At 40.8% G+C, this 24,961-nt stretch overlaps 1 protein-coding gene across 2 annotated transcripts in view; it reads left to right on the top strand.

Moving 5' to 3' along the window:
- SH3D19 (SH3 domain containing 19) overlaps positions 1 to 24,961 on the top strand; it is a 118,175-nt gene that overhangs the window by 18,454 nt on the left and 74,760 nt on the right. For both annotated transcript variants that reach the window (XM_074950983.1, XM_074950982.1), the window contains exon 2: positions 5,757 to 5,796. In XM_074950983.1, the coding sequence (XP_074807084.1) occupies positions 5,757 to 5,796 (40 nt within the window). The remainder of the gene's footprint in view (positions 1 to 5,756; positions 5,797 to 24,961) is intronic.

Raw genomic sequence — 24,961 nt, 5'->3', positions numbered from 1 at the left:
AATGGTTCATCCTTAGCTCTGAAGTTTATTATAACTGGCATTACAGAGGGAAGATTGCTGGATGTCCCTGTCATATCCAACTCCTGTTCTTCAGCAGTTAAGGTTTGACCCTGGTACCGAGTATTGAGAATATTTGCAAGAAAATGAGCTGGAGATAGTGCTTGTCCCATTCGTTTTTTTTAATGCTTGTAATTTAACTGTCGTTGCATATTTCTCTTTTTAAGATCTCACTCAGTTCCTTCCAAATTTCAACAGCGTCAGCAGTAAAACAGCTATTTCCCTGCATTTTGTTCCAGGCTACAGAAATAGGCTTCAGGGTACTCAGCATGTGTTCAACATGTCTCTTAAGCCCAATGTTGAGAACTTTGGCTGTGACAGTGCCATCAATTTTTTTACAATTTTGTTCACAAACTGTCAACGGATTAGGCCAGTTCTTGATATAGTGCTCAAAACAGTCCACTGCTGAGTTCCACCGTACGTCTTGTGGGAGAGTTAGCTTGGTTCCTCCCACTTTTTCAGAGCAGCTGCTGCAAAGTGGTTGTTACGGAAGTATTTTGCAATTTCAACAACATTAGTCTTTATTTCTTTGAAGTCTTTGGCTGGGAGGTGCATCAAATGAGCACTGCAACCGTATGTTATTAGCTTGGGACTCTCTTCTAAATAATTTCTTCTCATCTTGGATACATTTGCAGCGTTGTCTGTGACCAAGCTGTGTACTAGATATTTGAATTTTTTTTTCACAGTTTGTTATAGCTTTTACTGCTCCTTCTTGTAACTATTCTGTTGTACGCATTTCCTGATGTATCAATTGTTTCTGTAAGGAAAACATTCCCTTCTTCAGTTGTCACACAAGCACATACAACAGAATCATTGTGAACATTGCTCCACCCGTCAAGACTCAGGTTAACAATTTCACCCTCTTGACCTTTTGCACACTGCTCAATTTCTCTTTCATACACTTTATCCAGCAGTTTCTCTGTGACATCTGCTCCGTTGGGTGGACTGTATCCTGATCTTAATGACTGAGAACCCACACTTCATTAACATGGTTCAATCATACAGAAGGGAGTTTGTTGCCTAAACAAACCGGGCAATTTTTTTCATCAATTACCTCTTTTTGTAATCTGCTGGTTGTTATCACAAACTTACCTATGGTTGTTTCTGGATGCTGGAGATTTTTTTCCCCTTTTTGCTGCAGGTGATATAATGTGGCTATGTGACATACATAATGTGACTGAAACACTATCATTGGCAGATAACTCTGAAACTATAGAAAATGATGGTGATCTTGAAGGTGGATAGTCTTCAGAATCCTGTATGTTGAGGATGGATTCTCCTAAACAAAATAAGTCAACGCAGTTATTTAATTATTATTACCATATTGCTCATTTAGTGTTACTCATTGCATTCACAGACAGTACTACTTTAAAGGTGAAATTGTAAAAGGAAGATCTGCATATTTCAGCTATTTATTTTTTATGACAACTGCATCTAAAATGATAGTACCATAGAGTAACAACTATATTTTTGGCTCAAACATGAGAATTCAAGAATAGTCCAGAAGGAAGACAGGCAGTCCTTAAGAAAGAAATATGAAATAAAAAAAGTTTACCAACCTGAAGATCGTGCATGTTCAGACATGTTCCTTTCATCATCTTCAACGCAGCTTCCTCTTGAGAAGGAACACTTCTCATGATGTTGTTCCATGTGGGCAACCAGGCCTTGCATTTCTTTGTTGCACTGTTTGCATTTTGCATGCATGCCTGTCTTACAGGTAGAGGAACTTCATTAAAATATTCCCAAACTGGGTCTCTCTTACAGCCTGCTGCCATGATAGGTTTTCCCTTCTAGTGAGAGAATGGTATGGTAGATCTCAAATCAATGAAGGCTACACTCAGAAAGACCTCAAGACTTCTGGAATATGCTGCTCAAACAGTTTCACTTTGTTTCTCCTGCCTGTCCCTCCCTCCTCACATTTATCACCAGATTTCTTCTACTTGTCCAGATCTATTCCGCTCCCCAACAATCTTCTATTCACTGAACTTTTTGAAACTTTGCACTTTTAGAGAGAGGTGAGGGATTGACTCTGGGTACACAAATTAACCGACCACAACCCGATTGTCCCTCTGCAATTTCTCACCTCTCTACATTATTTATTTATTTATTTATTTATTTTATTTTAAAACATATTTGCTGTTAACAAGCATGTTATCTCTGGGGACACAAATCCACAGTCTGAGAACTGCAAAACTAAGCATCTCTGATGGTATCTTCTACTCTGAGTACTGAGTCCCATTGGACAGATAGAAAGATTAACCTAAATAATCTATACGGAAGCTCCTGGAACCCCATAAGAGTGGGTCCCTAATCTGTGAACTATTGGAATTTATTTACAAAACTTTTCTTAAACATGTCATGAATATATTGTCTCATACTATAGAATTAGAATTTATAATCCCTATTCCATTATGAGATATCTTTGAGCTGTAATGTATCTGAATTAAAACTACCTTTAGATTAGGTTTTTTCCTCAAAAAGCATTTTATTGAAAAAATCGGATTTAAAAAAAAAATTTTTTTTTATTTAAATAAATTTGATTTTTATCCACCCTGCTTAATACACAGGCTTCCCCTTTAAGCCTGGGATCAGTCTCCTCAGTTCAAGTCTTTTGTCTTCCCAGCATTCTTGTAGCTTACAGAATAGGTGGGAGAGGAGAAAGGCAAAGGTATGATGCCACTGCCCCCTATTTTATGTCCTCAGTCCATAAGCCTGAAAAACACTAGCCCATATATGTCCTGGGGGGCTTTGCTGACTCAGAGTAGAGCAATCCCCTATTGTGTTATGCTTGCGTAGCCCTCTTACAGCATTGTAAATTCCTTGTTTACAACTCCCCTGTTGATTAATAGTCGCTTAACACCCTCTTGGGGTGCATCACCACCCTTGTTGTCATGGGGGAACTAGCAGTAGAGTTTCTGAAACTTACAACATATTTCAATAACAACCATACAGCAAAATCTCATAACTTCATACACACTAACTAATATACATATTTGGACAGAACAATGGGTTTCAGCAAATCATGACTTCTCATATGTTATCTTACATGGCATGTTTTCTATAAAATATATCCTATTTTGAGGGCCTCAGTCCTGTATGCTGCCTTTTGTGAGCCAGGGATTCACTTGCAGGGAACAGCACAAACATTGGGGCTTCATTTTGTTCAGAATTTTTTAGAATCAGCCTTCTATTCTATGCTCACAAATCAGATAGCTAGAGATCTAAATGCCATCAGCTGGGCCTGCGGTTATTTGTAACAGTAAAATTCTGCCCAGAATTGCAAAATTATAGAAACAAAATTGGAAGCTAGGATAAAGCCACTTTTGAAATTAAACCCTTTGTGACCGAGTCTCTTGCCACAAATCATGTTAAACAGAGCTTATTTACTTCTTAATGAGCCTATAACCTCAAGAAGACCAGTGTTTTATTATTTTTATGCTACTTAGAAGTAGTACATTCCCTTGATTTTTTTTTTTTTTTTAAAATAAAGCTCAGTCGATGATGTTCTTTCTCTATTTTAAGCAGTAAATAAAATATGTTTTAAAACAGCTGTACCATTTCCTGTTTCAACGAAGAATTAAAGGGAGAAGGGATTTGCATTAACTTCCTGAATGACAGCATTCCAGTTGTGGGGCCTGGCCATGGAAAATCTGCCAATCAGAAGTGGGCTCTGGAGGAAAGCTCTGGTGCTGTTGTTTACATGTTCTTTGACTCCTTTTCTCCGCTGTTGCTGGCACATTCACATTCATGTTGTACCAACTTGGAATGTCCTGTCAGTATATTGCTGTTAAATGGCTGCAAAAATGGCAGGGAAACTGGGATCCCAGCAACAGATGGCAAGTAGACTAAGTGGGAACCTCTGCCTGTCCCTGAATAGCCACAGGTAAGGCGGTTACCTGGGAAATTTTAAGGATGGAATGAGCAAGACTTTCTTTGTGTGTATGAGCAACTGCTTTTGTGGCTCTGGTTTGACACATTACATTTGATTCTAGCTAGCAAACTGAGCACGGTGGGGTGTGATGAAATGGAGATCAAAGTATAGCAGAAATTTAACAGATGATGTGCTGCAGGGCTGTGAGAATCGGAGCTGAGCACCTGTAAACTGAACATGAGTTGGATGTGGAAATAAGTGTCAAGTAATCAGTTTTACTGACAAACTGCAGCAAGATAGAATCAAGTGCAAACCCATGCAGAAATGGGAGAGGGAAACACTTTCCCACTGTGCATTTGTTACACAGAACAATTGACACAAATATGTTTTGTTTGTCTTTGTTCTACCAGAGAACAAATTGTTGCTCAAATACGAGATTTTAAATCTCAAAATACATGTCAAATGGACAGGAGGATCTTCATGGATATCTGTATTTCTTAAGGTTAGACAGGCTTTTTAGTAAACCAACAGTTTACTAATACAAATAAAGAAGCTTTAATCCTAAAGGGCGCACACAGAATGTAAGAGGCAAAATAACTGATCAGTGAGGATATAATCAGTAAGAACATGCTTCTAATTATAAATTGGATCCCTTATTATAAATAAATCAAGACAGCTCTAACTTTGGAAAATGTGTATCTCAATAGTATATAGAAAAGGAGTACTTGTGGCATCTTAGAGACTAACAAATTTATTGGAGCATAAGCTTTCGTGAGCTACAGCTCACTTCATCCGATGAAAGCTTATGCTCCAATAAATTTGTTAGTCTCTAAGGTGCCACAAGTACTCCTTTTCTTTTTGCGGATCCAGACTAACATGGCTGCTACTCTGAAACCTGTCAATAGTATATGAATCTCATTTAGTTTTCTTTCAAAGAGTTCAAGTATCTTTAGTATATTCAAGTATATTAGATAAAATATTTGCCATGCTTGAATGATAATTTCAACTCTTTACTTTAGACAGGATAGCTCGACTTGTTTTTAATGTAATATATTCATTTTTTTTGCATATAAGAATATTTGAAAAGTCAAATAAGTGAAAATTCATATTTTAAAAATGCTTTGGGTCTATATAAGAAACAAATATATGCACTTTTCAGTACAATTTAGCTAAGTCCTTGACTGCACCTAATAGACTTCATTTAAATTTGCTGCTCAATTTCATTAGACACCAGTAAACTCCCTCCTCCAATACTACTCTGAATAATCAAAGCCTTGATGGAGAGCATAAAAGAACTCCACACCTAAAACTGCAAGGAAAGCAAAGAGTTAATGTTAGAGCAGTACTGAATTCAGTGTATTTGCAGATGTTGCAACAACTGACTGCTGATTTTTTCCCCTCCATCCTGTCAGGGAACTCTGCCAGCTATGAATCATGGAATGATTTTTTTGCGCTGAGTAATCTGTGGTTTTTCTTTTTCTCTTCCTCCCCCCCCCCCCCCCACACTTTTCTTCTTTAAACTAAAGTCCTTTTCATTTTAGTGAGGAGCTTAATAAACAAGAGATAAAAGAATAAGCATGCAAAAGGCTGTGTTTTGAGAAGGGGAATTTAACAAACATAAACATTTCTAGTTATTTTATCTTGTCTCTGGCAAACCAATTAAATGCAGACAAACCATCCCATAAAAGAAAGAATCCAGCTTCTATTTTTGAATAGTCCCTTTATAATATTTAATAGTATGGTGTGAAAGTTGTTTCAGATTTTTGTACAAGTGTTGCTAAAGAACATTAACATTTTTGTGCTGATAATATGTTTCCTCTCTTCTCAGATCGCTCTGAAAGAAATAAAACAGACTACCGTTCCTCAGGGTAAGAACTCTATTCCTGTATTTATTTCTCAACTCCCTCCCCTTCCCCCCACCCCTTTGATGGTGTGGGTTAGGGAGTTTAGCCAATTCACTCTCCTTCAGTAATAGTAAGAAAGCATTAAAATTCACTTTGGATTAAAATTAGCTATTTTATTTTTCTAATGGTCTAAAATCTTAATAGATTTAACAGGTTTTCCCTATTGTCTTTTGTACTTCAAACACAAAATTGCAAAGGGCTTGTTTATGAAATACATACTGGGTTGTTTGATAAAACTCTGACTTAAAAAACAAAAGCAAAAGCCCCAGCAATAAATTGTTAAATGCTGAGACAGTGACTTCAGCTTCCCTAAGTTTCTGAGTGTTTGCTTCTGTCACAGGAATAAGAACTCTCAGTTCATACACATGAGCATCCAAATATTACCAGAGCTTAGATGTCAGCACACCTAAAAGTTCGTGAGCTGGAAAAGGATTATGGATATTACAGATTCATAGATTCCAAGGCCAGAAGGGACCATTGTGATAATCTAGTCTGACCCCCTGTATAACACTGGCTATAGAACTTTCCCAAAATAAACATCTAATCTTGATGGAGAATTCACCACAACCCTTGGTCAATTGTTCCAGTGGTTAATTACCCTAACTGTTAAATTCAGACTGAAAAGGAGGCGTAATTTTGTATCTAACTTCAAATTCTAGCCACCGGATCATATTATATCTTTCTCTGCTAGATTGAACAACCCATTATTGAATATTTGCTCCCCATGTAGGTACAACAGACAGTTATCAAGTCACCCTATAACCTTGTCTTTGTTTAATCTAAATAGATTGTGCGCCTTATGTCTATCACTATAAGGCATGTTTTCTAATCCTTTAATCATTCTCATGGCTCTTTTCTGAACCATCTACAATTTATCAACATCCTTCTTATACAAAAGAACTCTCATTGATTCAGAATTCCCATTAATGATAGGCAGGGCTATGATTTTGTCATGGAGGTCATGATGGTCACAGAAATCATGATTTTGAATTAGGTCCATCTGTGCAGGGGCAGATGGGCCAAACTGGAGTGGCATTATGACCCCGTGCACTAGATCACAATGCCAATCAAATTTGGCCTGTCTGACCCTTTGCTTCCATCTGTGAAGGGTTGGACAGGCCAAACTTGAGCTGTGCTGCAACCTTGTGCCCTAGGCTACAATGCCCAGAGTAGGAAGCTAGGCCCAGCCCTGTGAGACTGGAGCTGTTGCTGTGGAGTGAATGTAGGGCTGGCTTGCTCTCCAACTCCACCACCCAGGCCTCATCTTTCCGCACCTCCCATTCCAGGATCTGTCTTTCCATCTTTTTTTTTTTTTTTTTTTTAAAAACCCACATCTCTGCTGTGAAATTTATTAAAAAGTTCTGTGCCCAAATTGCAGTCTTAGTGATAGGCCATAAACTTTCAAACCATTAGATTCTGATTAAAATCCTGAAAAGTCTGATGCCTCTAAAATTTATCTGAATCTTCTCTGGTCACCATTTTCCTCTTTTCCCCTCATCCATTTTCCATTGCTATCTTTTCCTCAGCTCTGTTTTTTTTTAATTTCTGCCTATCACCTTATCTCCAACTCCCTCTCCTGAACTCCCTCTTGCTACCAGAGAGTAAATGGAGCAGTGGAGGATAATGCCATTTGAAACAAAGCTAAACTCTTTTGAGCCTGTCAGCTACAACTGCTGTCTCATGTTCCTTTCCTTCAATTCTATTCTAGACCCTGTCCAATTTGTTTTTTCTCCCCCATATTCCAAGAATACAGTTCTTTCCCCTAAGTCTCTAATGACCTCTTCTTTGTTAAATTTTGGGCAAGTTGTCCATTCTCATCCTCCTTCACCAATTGGTTGCTGAGGCCAGGACTTACTCCTAATGCACGGACATGACACAGAACACAGTTTGTCCCAGACTGCGTTGACTGTAAAGTTTTAGACGGCACCATGTCACCAAAGTCACTTGACAGCTATTTTCAAACACGATAAATAGAGCTTGTTGAAAATTTTCTGACGGAACAGTTTTCCATCAGAAAATGCTGGTTTGATGGAATCAAAGTGTTTTGCTGGCAGGCAGACTGGCAGGCTAAACTTGCCTGCCTGCTTTGCTGATTTCCTGCTAGCCCACCTGCCAGCCAAGTAGGCTGGCAGGAAATCAGACATACTGGCTGTTCTGCCTGCTTCCTGGCTGGATGCCTGGTTGGCAAGAGGGCCGGGTTCCCAGATTGCTGTGGGCATTAAGCCGGGCATGCTAGAAAGCTTTCCTGCTCCCAGCAGACAGGCAGGGCTCCACAACTGTATGGGTGGCTTACTGGCTGCCCAGCTCACTGACATGACATATCATGTCCTTTATATATTATTCCAATTACAGCAGGAACTTTCTGATTACCAATCATCATTTTTTTATTTATTTTATAATTTAAAAATAATTCTTAAACCCTAATATAAAAATAATATAAATACAATATTATATTTTGTAATATAAAAGCTGAAATATTTTGACTAGATTATGACAATGACATAGTCTGGTATATAAATTGAAACATTTGATTTTTGTATTCTGTTGTCATTATCTATATTATAATTTATATTAAAATCATATCAGTTATATTGAAATGAAATTATTTCAACCTTGTCAAAACAAAAATGTTTCATTTTTTTTCTCAAATGAAATTTTGGAATTCCAGTTCTGAAGATGTTTTGAAGTTTTCGTTTTCTTGTTCCAATTTGGAATGAAGAAAAATTTGAAATGTTTGAATTTTGAACTGAATGGATTTCCTAATGACTGGCCCTAATCAGGGCTGGCTCCAGGCACCAGCAAAACAAACAGGTGCTTGGTGCGGCACGTTTCTAGGGGCGGCATTCAGGTGCCGGCCATGCCTCCCCTAGAAATGTGCCCCCGCCGCCCCAGCTCGCCTGCAGCTGCTTCCCTGAGTGCGCTGCCGCCACTCTGCTTCTCTCCCCTCCCTCCCAGGCTTGCCACGCGCCAAACAGCTGTTTTGTGCTGCAAGCCTGGGAGGGAGGGAGGGAGAAGCTGAGCAGCGGCACGCTCAGGGGAGGCGGCGGTGGTGGAGCGGAGGCGAGCTGGGGCGGGGAGCAGTTCCTCTACCCCTCCTCCTCCTGTTACTTCCTGCGCTTCCCCACCACCCTTGCTCACCTCCGCTCCACCTGCTCCCCTGAACGTGCTGCCTCTCCCTCGCCTGAGAAGCAGGGGGGAGCAGTGGAGCGGCAGCGTGTTCAGGGGAGCAGGTGGAGCAGAGGTGAGCTGGGGCAGGGAGTTGCCGGGGGGGGAGGGGGGGAGCCTCAGGAAGCAATGGGGTGGGGGGAACGCAGCACGCCCGAGGGAGAAGGCGGGGCTGGGGATCTGGGGAAGGGGTTGGGAAGGGGCGGAGTTGGAGCGGGGGGCACAAAAAAAAAAGTGGGGGCGGCCAAAATTTTTTTTTGCTTGGGGCGGTAAAAATCCTAGTGCCGGCCCTGGCCCTAATGAGAACATAAGAATGGCCATGCTGTCAATCCAATGGTCCATCTAGCCCATATGCTGTCTTCTGACAGTGGCCAATGCCAGGTGCTTCAGAGGGAATTAGTAGAACAGGTAGTCATCAAGTGATCCATCCCCATGATATCCATCCATGATATAATGTTGTTTAAAGCTGCCCTCATTTCGATGAGTAACACTTTCAGAAATTTCACCTGCATAACACAGATAAATTAACTGTTTTAATTGCCCACCCATCTCCATCTTTCAGGTTTAAATTCTTCTCCCATTCACTTTGTTGTTATGTGTTTTTTCTTTTGTTTGCATTTTAATTCAGATCCGGTGAACAGCAGCCATTTTTCACAATGATCACATAAACACAGATAGAATTAGAGACTTTCCATAAAATTTGCTGTTTCCCCCCAGAACAATATAAGACCTTGAGTGCACTGTGGCTTAAGCTGTCTTAGAAACTACATCTCAGTTTTAGGGCAAGTTGCTAATATTGTAAGAAAAACTGCCCTTGCACGAGCTGGTTGGGAAACTCCTGCTAACCTTCTATTCCTGTCATTCCAGACAGTCTGATTCCCAATGATCTCCACATACCCTCTGACTCCCGCTCCGCTTCATTAGTTACCATGCCACTTTCCTCCTACTCTTCCTTTCCAGATGTGGCCTACGGAAAAAGAGAGGGACGTTTTTGAAAGGACAGTGTTTTTAGCCTGTCTATTCTGCCTCTTCCTTAGTGCCTGTATTAGTCCCACTAGTCCAGCTGGCGTGCTGTACCAATTGGTGTAAAGGGCTGGGGAGAATTTCCCTGACATACGAACTGAGGCAGGCAGCCATAGGCTGTCTTCTAAGGACCACCCTCACAGGCTCTGGTATAAGGGATGAAGCTTGGGATGGGCAGAGCCACAGCACATGGTATTGTGGTGACTCTGGGCAGCCGTGCTGCTATAATATGGACATCTCTTTGGGGCTGTCTGAGTTTTGTGGTCCCCAGAGCCCTTTGGGAGGACATAAAAGTGGCTTCTTAATCACTTGTTTTTTCCCCTCCCCTGGGCTGCAAGTTCTGTGCTGCGTCTCTTAGGAGTGCAACACAAACTCTCACTCAGAGAGTCTTTGCTGGTGGACTGAGAATTAAATAGTTGGACAAGAAGCAGGTATTGGGAGGGGAGGTGGTCCACAAAGGGTTGCGTATTAGTTCCCCAGAACAAAATGTTTGACAATAGCTGGTCAAACCAGAGTCTAGTACAATCCCCGAATCTCTAAACCTGGTTGTTTTTATAAATACCTTGGCTGATGACTTGCTGAAATTATAATTGCTATCGATAAACTTCAAAAGAAGATGCTACCTGTGCTAGGTAATAAATATGCTACTTTTAAAACACTGGTTTTAATACCTCTTCAAGCCCTTAAAAGGTTCACATGTAATTATTTTCTGCAGCAGAAATAAGGCCTCTAACGTGAATCTTGGAGAACGCATCAAGATGAGTGAGGAGGGCAGGGACAAAGAAATGTCCTGTCTCCAACCAGGATCATATGTAACCTATTCAGATTTACTTCAGTGTGTCAGGAGTGAGGACCGCTTTAGAAGCAAACACATAACGCAGTGGAATTGCTCAGGGCTCATGTAGATTGCCCAAAATGAATAGAGTATGTTGTTCTGTAAAAAAAAAAAAAAAAAAAAAAAAAAAAAAAAAAAAACTGTGGGTAAAAATTAGGCACTTGGAAAAAGACCCAGCCTAACACACACATCTTAAACATATTAGTTAAAAGCCTGATCTCAATTTTCCCTGGATTAGATTCAGTTATTAATTTTGTGTCCTTGGAAAACTTGCTTTTTCTGTTAATTTTCAGTTTTTAACATGATTTTTCAGGAACAACTATTTTTTAGAAAAAGCACTGAAGACTGAAACTAAGTTTAGATTTAATAGTGAGTATGTTAGCTATTTATATAAGTTCTTAGATACATTTACCTGGTCATCAGTGAACACCCTAGTGCCTCTTGGATACAGCTTTTAAGGAGAACAGTAAGATAACTGCTGAAATGCAAACACACACGTTCTTGGTTTTAAGCACATTGATGGGACTACTCATGTACTTCTAGGTAAGCTTGTGCCTAAGTATTTGCAGGATCAGGGTTTACGGGCCCATGCACAGTGGACCAGCAACCGAGTAAAGGAACAGTGCCCAAACACAGTTCCAGCTAAACCTAGAATAGAGCATAGTTTTAGAACTTCTAACACAGCTTGACTGCATTCCCAGTGCCTGGTGTGTAAGAAACTGGTTTAGATGGAACTGTTTAAACTTGCATTTTAACACCATTACCTAAACGTATATGATAAAGCCATAGATTATCCAGGGATGGTTCTTGATTTTGTTGGAATCATCCAGTACTAGCTGTGATTTGGTATGGATAGGAGCAGAATCAGATCTTGGATATGGGGGAGGTGCTGGCAGAAGCAGTGATTGGAGGAAATGATATTGGAATCTGGGAGACTGCTAGGAACACAGTGAAATTGTGGCAAGAATATGGACAAGACTTTTCAAGGATGAAGATGGATAGCAGGAGTTGGTGCTGAGTATACACAAAAGGACCATGTTTGTGGCAGTCATTTTTGTGATTCCATATCTAGCTTTTAGAGCTTGAAAACTGGTACACTAGATCTCAAGATCTTATCTGTCCTGGAAGACAATACTTCAGCTGGAACATGAGAGAAATGGTGACATGAAAGGAAATTTGAAGGAGGATACTTGAGAGTGTAGGGGCTTTTTTGTCAGACTGTTTTAAAAAACTTTTTAAAAACACATTTAATTCCAATCCCTAATGAACACTTGGGAGAATGGATTTTTTTGTTAGTTATTACTTCTCCCCACCATTCCATCCTAATCTCCTCAATTAGTGTCTGGGAGCTCACATACATCACTGAGATACTCAGGAGAACAGGAAATTATGAATTGACATTCTTGCTAGTTCTAAGGTTAAAAAAAAGAAAGGGGGAACCCCCCCCCCTTTTTTTTTTTTGAAAAAAACCTTTCATGCCTTCTTTATTCATCATAAAGAATTTTTTTAAAAGGAAGAGCTTAAAAAAAACCCCAATCTCTTGTGAGTCATCTTTCAGATGGAGCAGTTTTAGAAAAATCTACAATGCTATTAGAAAAAGAGGGCTTCTGTTCTTCCCTAACCTCAATATTTTTCTCTTAATTTTTAAGGAGAGTCTTTCTCACGTATCTTTAATTCTGGATACGATTGTTCCGAAATATCAAGTCTCTTCTCTAAGTCTCTCAGACTGTAGCAGTTAGATAATAGCACATTATCATTCCACTCTGCATTAATATGCATCAGATAAAATAGTTAAATCTATAGCATATCAACCATTTCTTATAACAGAAAGCCACGGTACTGGAACACTGTTATAAGTCAGTGTCTCCTGCTTTGAAAATAACCAAATGCACTTTGCCTTAAAATGGATGTAGCTGCAAGAAATTAAGGATGAGCAAATCAAATAGTAAATTACATTTTGCCTGAATTACTGTAAATATTGGACATATTTGGCCAGAAAATGGCCTCTTCCTCACTCACTCCCTATCTCTGTCTTTGGAGGATGCCCAGCTGGAGGGCCTATGGCTGATCCCTTGGTCATTCCGGGTGCGTTCAATTGGTCAGCTCCCCAATCTTGCATGTGGGAGGGACTAGCAAGGTAGGTCTGCTCATCCCAAAAGTGAAGAGCTATCTTATGGGGAAGCAGATCATTTGCCTGTTTCACTTTCTGCAGCAGGTGTACCCTCAAGACTCCATCAGTTACAGCTGCTGCAGTACCAGAGACCTTTAGAGGATTCTTGAATACAGGTAGAAGGCATAGAACTATCTCTTGGATTTGTGAAGAGTGGACCGGCACCTTAAGAATTCAAGAAGGACAGGAAATAGACTAGTTGATGGCCCTCCAAAGAACCCAGGAAGTGGTCAACTAGCTGGCCCTCAAAGACCTACAAGAGGAATTGGAGGAGAAAGCTGACCTCACCCACTAAAGATGGCCAGGCTAGGATGAGATGGGGTATCTGAGGGCCTGTGGTTTTACTAATTCAGTTTTCTGATTTATTTCCTAAATATTAGTATCCTCAAAGATCCTAGTATTGATTTTCTGAATCCAAATAATGAGCAGTTTGCCAGTTGCTACAGGAAATCATTATCTTGTGATGACTTTCCACTCCATTGAAATGATCTTGGTTTAATCTTTGTCTCCAAAATAATGTGATTTAAAAAAAAAAAATCTCATAATTTTGGGTGGATTGACTCACATTTTTTGAACTTTTTGGGTTGGTAATACGGAATCACTAAAATAACATGCTTTTTAAAATTGGAGCAAAATAGTATTTATGGTAGGATGGGGGGAAGGGAATTCACACTGAATATCTGTGAAAAGCTCTAAAATATATTTAGAAAATACTTTATATCGAGAAATTATTCAGAGCTTGGATAAATTTGAAAAAATTGTCAAGGTAATTATGTCTTCTCAGACTTGTTCATTTTCCCAAAATACACTGGGTTTCAAACCCAAACATTATTTTAATATAATTGAAGTCCATAAATAGACTTCTAACAATATACAGAAATTGGTGAGATAAATCTTGTGTATACAGTGCCTAGCACAATGGGGTTTATAACTATAATTATTATAATAATGGTAATAGCTCTTGGAGGTGAATGTTGGATTCAGTGTACTCTTTGAATGGGGTCGGGGTGAAGTGAGAGATCAAAGGTAGTTTCCAATGACTGCTCAATTATTATGGTAAATTTAATGCAATTTTTATAATTATGTGTAGAATGAACAAATACAATTGTGATTCTGAAGTTCTCAAGACTACGATAGCTACAAGACCAAGAAACTCTCCATAGAGACTTCCACAGTGTGAATAATAATACTTAGCCTTTTACTCAGTAGATCCTCAAGTACTTTACAAAGGAGGTAAATATTGTTGTCCCCATTTTACAAAGGAAGAAACTGCAGCAGAGGGGAAGTGACTTGTTCAGGGTTGCACAACTGGTCAGCGGCATAGCTGAGAATAGAATCCAGGTCTCCTGACTCCTATTCCAGTGCCTAATCAACTGGACTGCAATAACTAAAGATAAATCCATTTAAATTATATGCTTTGAAGTCTGGTCTCAGTCATGCTTGTGAACACAGAGTAACTTAATATGGATTTAAACCACAGTTGCCACCTTTCACATGGTAAATAAGCACCCCAACTTTCACAATAAGCCAAAAATCAAGCTAATCACATTTCAAAACAATCCAACCCCTAAGAATCCCAAAACTCTATGTGACTAGATCCCCACGGTGTGCAGTCTGGGACTGTGGTGGGCCTGCTGTGCACCCCGACTCTGTCCTCCCCCACCCCCTTGTTCCTGCTTGCTGGGAGCCGATCAAAAAGAAGCAGCAACAGGGTACAACAAGCTACAAGCTAAACAAGCACCAAGATGCAAGCCAAAAACTAGTTAACAAGCAACTCACCAGCCAATTAAGCCAAAAACAAGCCCCATTTCTGCCGTTATTTTTGCAGGTTAGCATGTCTGATTTAACCCAGTATGAGACCAGAATCTAGTCAAACATCTTTTTTTCCCATAAGTTTACCTTTCTGTTTATGGTAATTAACACACAGAGCCCCTCTCCTCTGTATAGGGAGCAAATATTCACTAATCCTAGAAAATGGGGTACTATCACTATATTGTTATGGAAGGGCTGCATGTCGTACATCTATAAACTTAGGTCCCATGTTAACCTCACAGGTCTGCTTAGGTGGAAGAGTAGGGTGGAGCTGTTTGATGCAATGTGCTCCATTGACAGTATGCCTCATTTAACACAGCAATATTAGTTTTTCTTCAACAGTTCTTATCCATCTCAGAAGGGGAAGTAGCTCACACACCTTGGGCAGATCTACACTACTGCTGCGGGTCGATCTAAGCTACGCAATTTGACTTACATTAGTAGTGTAACTCAAGTTGCCGTAGCTTGGATCTACTTACTGCGGGGTCCACACTACGCAATGTTGATGGGAGAGGCTCTCCTGCCAACATTGCTTCCGCCTCTCATTGAGGTGGAGTACAAAAATCGATGGGAGAACATGCTCCCATCATGATTTTGTCCTTACTAGACCCACTATATTGATGCTGCTGCATCGATTGCACCAGCACCAATTTAGCTTTGGAGTGAAGACAAGCCCTTAGTGAAGAAGCTAATGGCAACATGGTTCATGAGCTATGTTTCCTCTGAACTGTGCAGCCATGAGGCAGCCTATTAAGTGCCGTGCAGGCGCTCAGGGCTGTGGCAGGGCAAGAGACCTCTTCCAAAGCCCCGGACCTGCCGTGGACAGGGAAGAGGCACCCCAGCCCCAGCTCAGCTTGGCCCAGCCATGCTGCAGACGGGGAAGAGGCGCCCCTACCCGGCCCCAACCCAGCCCGGCCCGACCCGGACCTGCCGCGGCCGGGGGAGAGGCGCCCTTCCCTGGCCCCAACCTAGCCCTTGACCTGCCGTGGCTGGGAAGAGAGGCTCCCGGCCCTCAGCCCCAACCTAGCCCAGCTCTGGAGCTGCTGTGGTGGGGAGAGGCGCCTCTCCCCCCCAGCCCGGGTGCTGCTGCTGCAGGGGGAGAGAGCAGGGGGGAGTCCTCTCTCCCCACCATAGCCCCAGGGCAGCCTGCACCCCAAATCCCTCACCCCTGGCTCCACCCCAGAGCCCTCACCCCCTGCCATTGGCAAGGAGAGGGAAGATCTCTCTTGTCTGCTGGGCTGGCTTCCTCAATACTCTACACAGCCACTTTTACTGATGGGGCTGCTCTCTGGTCCCTGCCTGCACCTGCAGGCATCACCAGGAGCAGAGAACAGCCAGGCAGTGAGAGCACCTGGGAGCATGCAGCCCAGCCCCAAGCACAGGAGGAACATCAAAAGCCCCAATTTTCCCCTGAGGTAACAGTGGGGCTAGATGTTTGGAAGGGGTGTCAGACAGAGGATGAGACACAGTAAAACTCATGGGGACGGGAAAGGAGTGCCATGGAGCTAGAAGGGGGAAATGAGAAATCATGATGGAGAAGAGGGAGAGTTGTGAGGGAACCATTGGGGGAACAGGGAAAAGGGGATCACCTTTTTTTTTCCCCAGTGGATGACTTTTGAAATAAGCCAGGATGTTACTGAAGGCATTTACATACACTGGAGTAAATTTTCTGTCTTCTGTCCCCCATCACCTTTCTGAAAGGAAAATTAAATCAAATCTAGTAGAATATGCACAGAACTGTCCAGCAACAGGGGCCTGGCAGCCCTCTGGTCCCTGCTTATTAGGAGAATTGTCTGGCAAAAATGTTCATGATGGCAGCTGTAGTTCTAGGCAGGGCTGTTTCCTGGAAGACACAGTGACATTTTCAGTCTACTAATGACAACACCCTCCCCCCTTTCAATTGAGATTTGAAGGATTTTCATTTTTATTTCTGGAAAACAACAGTCACTTTTAAAAACAACTGGAAGGATTTATAGTCCCCACAACAAGCAACTCTGAGGCTGATGGAAGCTGATGTCAAGAAATGGAATGATCTAATTATAAATTGTGTATAATAATGGGCCAAATTAATCATGCCTGGGTGTAACTTCCAGCTGTCTCTTTTTATCTCTTTGTTTTATGAAAACATTTTGGCAATGGAGAGAAAGTGAAAATCATCCAACAGATGGGGAGGAAGGATAGAGGAGCATTGAATCTAAAGATTTTATTTTTAGTGTTCTTAGGAAAACAATAAATACCTCCAGAAAGAGCAGGAGGTCACTGTCGCCAGCCAAGCAAGGAAGCCTAAAGGCCTAATGATGATTTTAGAACTGAACTGGCAGGTCTAGCTATTTCTAAATTGCCATAATAAAGGAGGATATTCAGGCGATTCTTTGTTTGAAAGACTCTGCTACCAACATTATCGACAATGCCAAACTCCATGCTTGAGCAGGCATTTGATTTATTTTTTAAAGATTTTTATGGTTTGGAGACTTCTGTTCTCTTTCACTTAGGCTAAGGTTAGTCTTTGTATTGATGCTTCTTGTTTGGAATCTCAATTAAAGGGTTAGATTTGCTCTTGCTGTTAGCACATTACATTGGTTTCCATTGTCTCTGGTTTTGTTTTCAACAGGTGGAGGAGAGATTTTTACTTTTATCTATTGTCTCCCCTTCAGTAAAATGCTTATTCAGCGTGCTATTCTATCACCATGTGTTGTCCTTTCTTGTGTTCACTGCATACCCTAAAAACAAGGAGGATTCCTTGTGGCACCTTAGAGACTAACAAATGTATTTGGGCATAAGCTTTTGTGGGCTAGAACCCACTTCATCAGATGCATGGAGTGGAAAATACAGGAGCAAGTATAAATACCTGAAAAGATGTGATTTGCCTTACCAAGTGTGAGGTCAGTCTAATGAGATGATTCAGTTGCAAGCAAGATACCAAGGGAGGATACCAGATGGCTGAAATTGGGGCAAATAGCGATAGTTAAGGCGAATCCTCAGCACAGACAAGTCTTTGCAGGAAATATAGGATTTGACTTTGTCTAGATGTAGTGGTGATGTTAGGCTACTCAAAAATTCCCATTGCTAAAAGAGGCTGCCATCTGTTCTGAAATACAGACCTGAATACACCTGTTTCAGACCCGAAGAAGATCTCTTGAGTAGCTCAAAAGCTTGTCTCTTTCACCTGCAGAAGTTGGTCCAGTAAAAGATACAACCTCACCCATCTTGTCTCTCTAATATCCTGGGACCAAAATAGCTACAACAACACTACAAACAAACTGAAATATGCAGGACATTCCTCATTTTCACGGATCTAGCCTGCATCCCTCAAGCCTATCCATTTAAGGCAGATAATCTCAACTTTCACTTTTGTTTCACACTATGAAGGTGCATCAATATGTCAACAGAAATGTAGTGCCTGGAGAGTACACCCAAAAGAAACTTCACTGAGTGCTGGGAAGGGTTAAGATCATAAGGAATAAATATTTATTTAGACATCTGCTATTTTTTTCTGTATGTTTGTGATTTGAATGTGTTATGATTCTACTTTTCTTTTAAATGGTAAACTCTGCAAGTTATTTTTATGAATTTTTTTTTTGTTAAATAAAATTTTTTTGATCACTTTAAATAATAAATAAAGCTTCACTGGACACATCATTTCCTATTTTGCCATTCATTATCAATTTGGCACAAAAAGATGAAAGGACACAATTGTCACAGATATTGACTGCTAATGTTCAATAATGCACAGAATCCATTCTAAGGGAATAATGATTTTTTAATGCGTGTACTTTTTAGTGGATGTTTTTCATTGTTAGTAACAAAAGAAAAATAAATTGTAATGCAAAAAATGCTGTTTCCCCTTCATCTAGCTGTTCAATTCTGTTTGAAATGCTAAAGTTTTGCATAAGAAGTATGGTGCAGTAATTGCAAAAATGAAATGGTAGTTATTATGTTGCAGTTGACAGAGAGAAGCACTGGTTTAAGGATGTATTTTTAGTTGTAAACAGAGTAAGAATCAATTGTATATTCTGCAGTGTTCCCCTTGTTTATGTAGCTGAAGGGGGCTTGGATGACTTGTTGCTTTGTGTCTGTGCATACTGCTCACTGTGCAGAAGACTGAAGCTCTGAGCAACATGTTTTTAAACACACAGTTTCAGCTATTTTTGATTTCTAAAAATACTATTTCTACATTTTAAAAACTGTTCCTGGGAAACTTGCATGTGGAATCTATTTTTACTGCTTTTTTCCATAAGTTTATTGCTTTATTTTAGGGCTGCTCATAAATGCTTTAAAGTCCATAGAACAGTCAGCAGCAGTACAAGCTTTCCCATCACACCCCTACTGCTTTGGGGAACAGAGAAATTCAGTCTTCATACCTGATCAGTCCCTCTTCTCTCTGGTAAAATTGGTAACAAGGGCACGAGTTCTGTTGGGTGGACACCTGTCCACAGTGAACTGGAGTGAAACCATCAACTACTTTCCAGATGGCTATCCAACACCTTTCAGTAAATAGAGGGGTTTAGTTATTACTACCTGGGACAGATTTGAATTGGTTACCCAGATCTGTAGACTTCCCTTATCTACTTTTTGTGATGTTTGTTTAAAATGCATCTGCCCTTCAGTGCTGGGACTTGTCTTTTAATATGGGTGTATAGTGTTCAGAATAATACGGGCTCTGATCCTGACTGGGGCTTTTGGAAACTACCGTAAAAGAAATAATAATTCTGGAGATTACTAAATTAAAATCAAGAAGAAAATATCTATTAAAAAGCCATTAATATTCTTAAATGTCCTCTCTCTCTTTAAGTTCTGGGTTTTAGATTTTTTTCTGGCTGACCTCATTCTCCAAACAGCCGAATTTTCATGTATGAGTAGCGAGCCGTGAATATAAACAGTTTTCAGGAATGCATTTCAACTTGGCTCTAAAAGTTTTGCAACTACTGTCGTTTGTTTTTCTCCACAATGGAGATCATCTCCGATCATCATTTGGTGCATCTCTTATAGTAAAGTGTCAGTGTCCAACATACTGTGAGAGAAATGGCAGTGGTTTGGGGGAATTATTGCAGGCAACTCTGGCATTTCTTTGGCAAAGCTCTGCTTACAGTGTTGTCATATCTGGAAAGACAGGTTTGGTGCAGGGTGGGGGAAATTTAGAATTTCTGTGCAGTGCACATTCTTTAGAAGCCACTGTTAAAAGTTTGTGTTTCTAATGTACTGTAGGGCGTAACTGAATGAGTCAGCAGTTACTTGGAACAAGCTGTGATCGTATATGAAGATAGTTTTGTTTTTGTAAGACTTTAACATGTTGAGAAATACTTAAAAATTAGTATTTCTACTACCTGGGAACTGGTTTTTAAAGCATATAAGTAACTAATTTGAGAGACACTGTGTTTGTGTGTGTCTGTGTATTTATATTATCACACACCTTTTTTGCTTGTTGGTTTACATTTACTATGTGATAAGATTTTGGGATGAGGGGAATGATTAGATAATAGGCTTCATCATATTAGAGTTAAAGGTGCATATGGTCTAATAAATCTGCTATTATGTGAATATATTAGTGTGAGTGAGCTGAAGGAGAGTAAACCTAGAATTAAAAATATTAGGAAACCAAAGTTTGTCTTCTAAAGGCTCATTTCCCTTTAGAAATACTACTCGTTTACCTAAAGTTAGACATTCCAGCTTTTTCACATTGATATTTTGAGTGACACATTCTGAATATAGATTAAGTAGGTGTAGGAAGACAGAGAATCACTGGAGGTGGGATTTTCTAAAACACTCCGCATTGACCTAACTCTGCTGCCCTTGAAGGGAATTGATTTTATTGGGAGCAGAGTTCAGAAAATCCCAACCTTAACATCAATTAAATGATGGTTAAGACTCCTTTAGGGCTTGTCTTCACTGCAGTGTTAGCTCAAGGTATAACTTGAGTGTTGTCCTTAACCTGACTCCTAGGCATACACAAAAATCTCTAGCTTGAGTTAACTGGTGCTTTAAACTCGAGCTAGCTGTCCCGTCACAGGTTATGGGTTGAATCCGATTGCTGCTGATCCTGGAGCTAGTAAAGCAGTGCGGACTCAGAGACTCTGTGCAGTTTGTGTGTTTTATAGTGTGACCAATCTTGTTTGAACTAGGTTAACTTGAGAGGAGCTAACTCAAGTGTAGATAACTTGAGCTAACATTGCAGTGAAGATAAGCCATGAAGCAAAGACTACACTACAGACTTCTGAAAGCACAGCTGTCAGTGGGGGCTGTGAAGAGGCATGATCCCTGACAGTCATAGACGTGTTGGCAGAAGCTCCTAGTGTAGATGCAGATATATGAGTAAAAGCACAGTTTTATTGGGGTAAGCTGCATCCACAGCAAGAAGAAAAGGAGTACTTGTGGCACCTTAGAGACTAGCCAATTTATTTGAGCATGAGCTTTTGTGAGCTACAGCTCACTTCTTTGGATGCGATGAAGTGAGCTGTAGCTCACGAAAGCTTATGCTCAAATAAATTGGTTAGTCTCTAAGGTGCCACAAGTACTCCTTTTCTTTTTGCGAATACAGACTAACACGGCTGCTACTCTGAAACCATCCACAGCAAGAGTGCTTTACTACTGTAGTATACAATTTCCCATACCAGTAAAGTACACCTAGTATAGACGTGGCCTCTTGTGTTACCAGCTTTGCCCGTTACTTTGGGGTATGCTCATTTATTAGAGTTACACTTCTGGGGGTGGGGGTGGGGGTGTCTGTACTTCTATTAATGTACTGCTTGTATCACTTGTGTTCTCATACGGAGCTCTACTTCTCCCTGCTGCAAGTTCCCTCCCAATGGAGCCATCCTGCAGGACCTAGGTTCCCCAAGGCTGGGTTCTTCCAGCCCTAGAATCAGACTCTCACACACACTCACACACACACACACTTCTTCCAGCCCTAGAATCACACACACACACACACACACACACACACACACACACACACACAAGCAGGCTGGGTCGAACAGCACCTCCAAGCTGTTACCCTCATATGCCATTGGTACCGCACCAGATCCGAGCATGCCTGAGCAGGCTGGGTCGAGCAGCACTTCCAAGCTACCACCCTCATATGTTTCTGGTTCAGCACGTCTCTATCCCCACTTTCACGTTACAATTATTCTGGTAGTAATCCACTTGATGAGCAAACCCCGCAGGATTTGTGGGCGCTGCAGGGATCTTTTAGCTTAGGTACGAGAAGCATTGCTGCAGAGCGAATGAGGAAACCAAAAAAAACCCACCCATGGTGGGGAGAGAGAGACAGAGAGAAGCAACCAGCTAAATCATGAAAGTTATTTATTGCCAGGTAATAACCATAGGGGAGCCAAACAAAACAGTTATAATATTAAATCTAACCTAAATTTGATTATAAAAGTCAGGTTTACAAAATTATGATCGCACAAGCCAGGGTCAGAAGGCTATACCTAGAGAGAGCGAGAGAGCTGGGTTCTCACCACTCTGTGATGCTTGAATTGATCGGGGGTCCTAGGTGGAGGTGGTAGCTGAGGGTCCGGAGTGCTGGAGACAGGCAGAGCCACCAGCATGATCAGTCAGGAGAAGATGAAGTCGCAATGGAACTGATGCAGATTTTGAATCCAGGCATCAGAACATTTATTTGAGCATAGGTGCAAATTTTTGTAGAGAAACAACAGTGGTTCAAGGGAGAACACTAGATTTGTTTATGTGTAAACAAGGGAGAATACCAAAGTTGTTTTGTTCAGGCTAGACATGGGAGCTGATCGTTCCTGGCTTTGGGTGGTGTTCCTTGCAGGGAGCTCACAATGGAGTTAGGGAGCTTCAGTATTTTGGATACCAATGAAAGATTTATTACTAGAATTGGTTTGATGACTACTGAACTGGATGGCAAGCATGGGTTCGTTAATATCTGGAGCATGCTTCCCTGCTTTTCTGATCCCAGAGTTCCATGCGGTTCTTGCCTTGGAATCTCTGTTTTCCATTCTGTATGCTAATGGAGAATCCTCCTTGTCCCATCTTCGATGCAAATGAGGCTGGGGGTGTTTCCTTAATCCTGTTTCAGAGTAGCAGCTGTGTTAGTCTGTATTCGCAAAAAGAAAAGGAGTACCAGTGGCACCTTAGAGACTAACCAATCTATTTGAGCATAAGCTTTCATGAGCTACAGCTCACTTCATCGGATGCATTGGTTAGTCTCTAAGGTGCCACTAGTACTCCTTTTCTTTTTCCTTAATCCGGTCATCCTTATCCCAGGATTTAGGTGTGTCTCCCACTGCCTTTTCATTGCTTTTTGTAAATCTTTCTTCTGATGCAGATTTCAAGCAGAGGCTGGGGGTGGGGTAGGGGGAGGTCTTTAGTGAGTCAGACAGGCTGAGTACTGTGCCCTGGTTCCCCAAGAACACAGAGCTGCTAGGTAACACTTGTAGATCCAGACCTATTGACTTTCCTGTGTGGGTCTCGTTGTTTATATCTAATCATAATGATTCAAAGCAAAATCCATTCAGCTACTTGTCCCTGGTCTGCACCACAAACTTATGATGGTATAACCACATCGCTCAGGCGGTGGAAAATCCTCCCCCACCTCCAAGCAAGACTATTATACCGATTTAACTCCTGGTGGTGCTATGTTAATGGGAGGGCTTCTCCTGTCAACATAGCCACCACCATTTGGGAGGGAGGAGTGTCTGTGCTAATGGGAGCTCTCCCATCAGCATAGGTAAAGTCTTCACTAAGTGCTACAGTGCTGTAAGAATAGACAAATCCACAGTCTCATCTGAATGCGCAAGGAAATATATGTCAAGATGAAAGTATCGTGTAGTTTTAGTTTATCCACTAAAATATTTATGAAAACAGTACTACAAGCAATTGGAGTAATGCACCATGCTGTCAGATATAAACGTCATTCCATATCTTTTAGCTACATCAGTAGATCTTGCACAGTCATGTTGCCCTGCCTGTAAACAAAAGCCTCTAAAATCAGTCTAGCATGAAAGAAGGAAGACTTAGGCAACCAGCTTGTAAAACTCATGGTGATGGTTCTTTTTCCTTAGTAGTTTTGGTTAAAATTGCAATCTAAGCTTAACAGGGATAAACCCTACTTTGCAGAAGTCACTCTATGTAAAAACACTGTGTAAACATTTTTGTTCTGTAACAATCTAATAAAGGTTTTTTTTATGTATTATGAAAAAAAAAACCAAAAAACAAACAAACCAACAAAACCAACCCCCACCCCCTAAGAACCTGTGAATAGTTTTAAATGGTAAATATTTCCCATCTGTTTTGCTATCTCAAAAATGTTGGCTCTTCCCTTAGGATTTTTTTTAACCTTTTATTTCTTGTCATCTTAGCTATCTTGCATGGGCCAAATTTTCCTGTCAGTATCACCTGTGCAACTCAATGAAGTTAATGTGGTTTGTATTTACATGTACACATTTGCACTGTTGTAATTAACTTGACCTAATATTTTTACGCTATCGTTGTCACCATGAATTCATATTTAAAATAATAGATGTGTATTAGGGTTATTCGGAACAGTAATTTTACACCAGTTTCTAAAGCATCTTGATGTGATCTCAGATTATTCCTTCACAAGGAATGCCCTCTGGAATATCACAGTGATGAGTGCAGTGCAAATACTTTGATCAATAGTATAACTGTGCATCCTCTCTTCCTTCTTAGCCTGCTATTAGAAGGGCCAAACTCCAGGAATAACTGAGAGCCCTGCTTATCCAGTAGGAAAATGATTGCTATATTGGAAGGCTCATTCCCTGATCTGGACTTTAAACTAGATAGGTGTCTAATGCCAAGTGAGTAGTACTGGTATAATACTCCCACAGGCAGATTTTTTTTGGGGGGGGGCACATAGGGGGCATTGCCCCCCGCCCTCAACTGCAGGCCTCAGGCAGGCAGCCTGCGTGTGCAATGTAATGAGTTCTACAGAGGAGATCAGAGAGTGCAGCTCCCAACTTGCACCCCTGAGGAAGGGGGTCAGAATTTTGTTTATAAACAGAGTGATTAACAGGTGATTAAGATAAGAAAGGGCTGTTAGGATGTTTCCTATAGCTAAATGATCTGTTCGAAGCTTGGTGAATTGGAAAAGGTAAGTAGCCTAAATGATAAACGGTAATTGTAGATTTTTCTACAGTTGT

The sequence above is a fragment of the Natator depressus genome, chromosome 4, assembly GCF_965152275.1.
Source record: "Natator depressus isolate rNatDep1 chromosome 4, rNatDep2.hap1, whole genome shotgun sequence".
Taxonomy (NCBI): domain Eukaryota; kingdom Metazoa; phylum Chordata; order Testudines; family Cheloniidae; genus Natator; species Natator depressus.
This window is presented reverse-complemented; position numbering and strand designations above follow the sequence as displayed.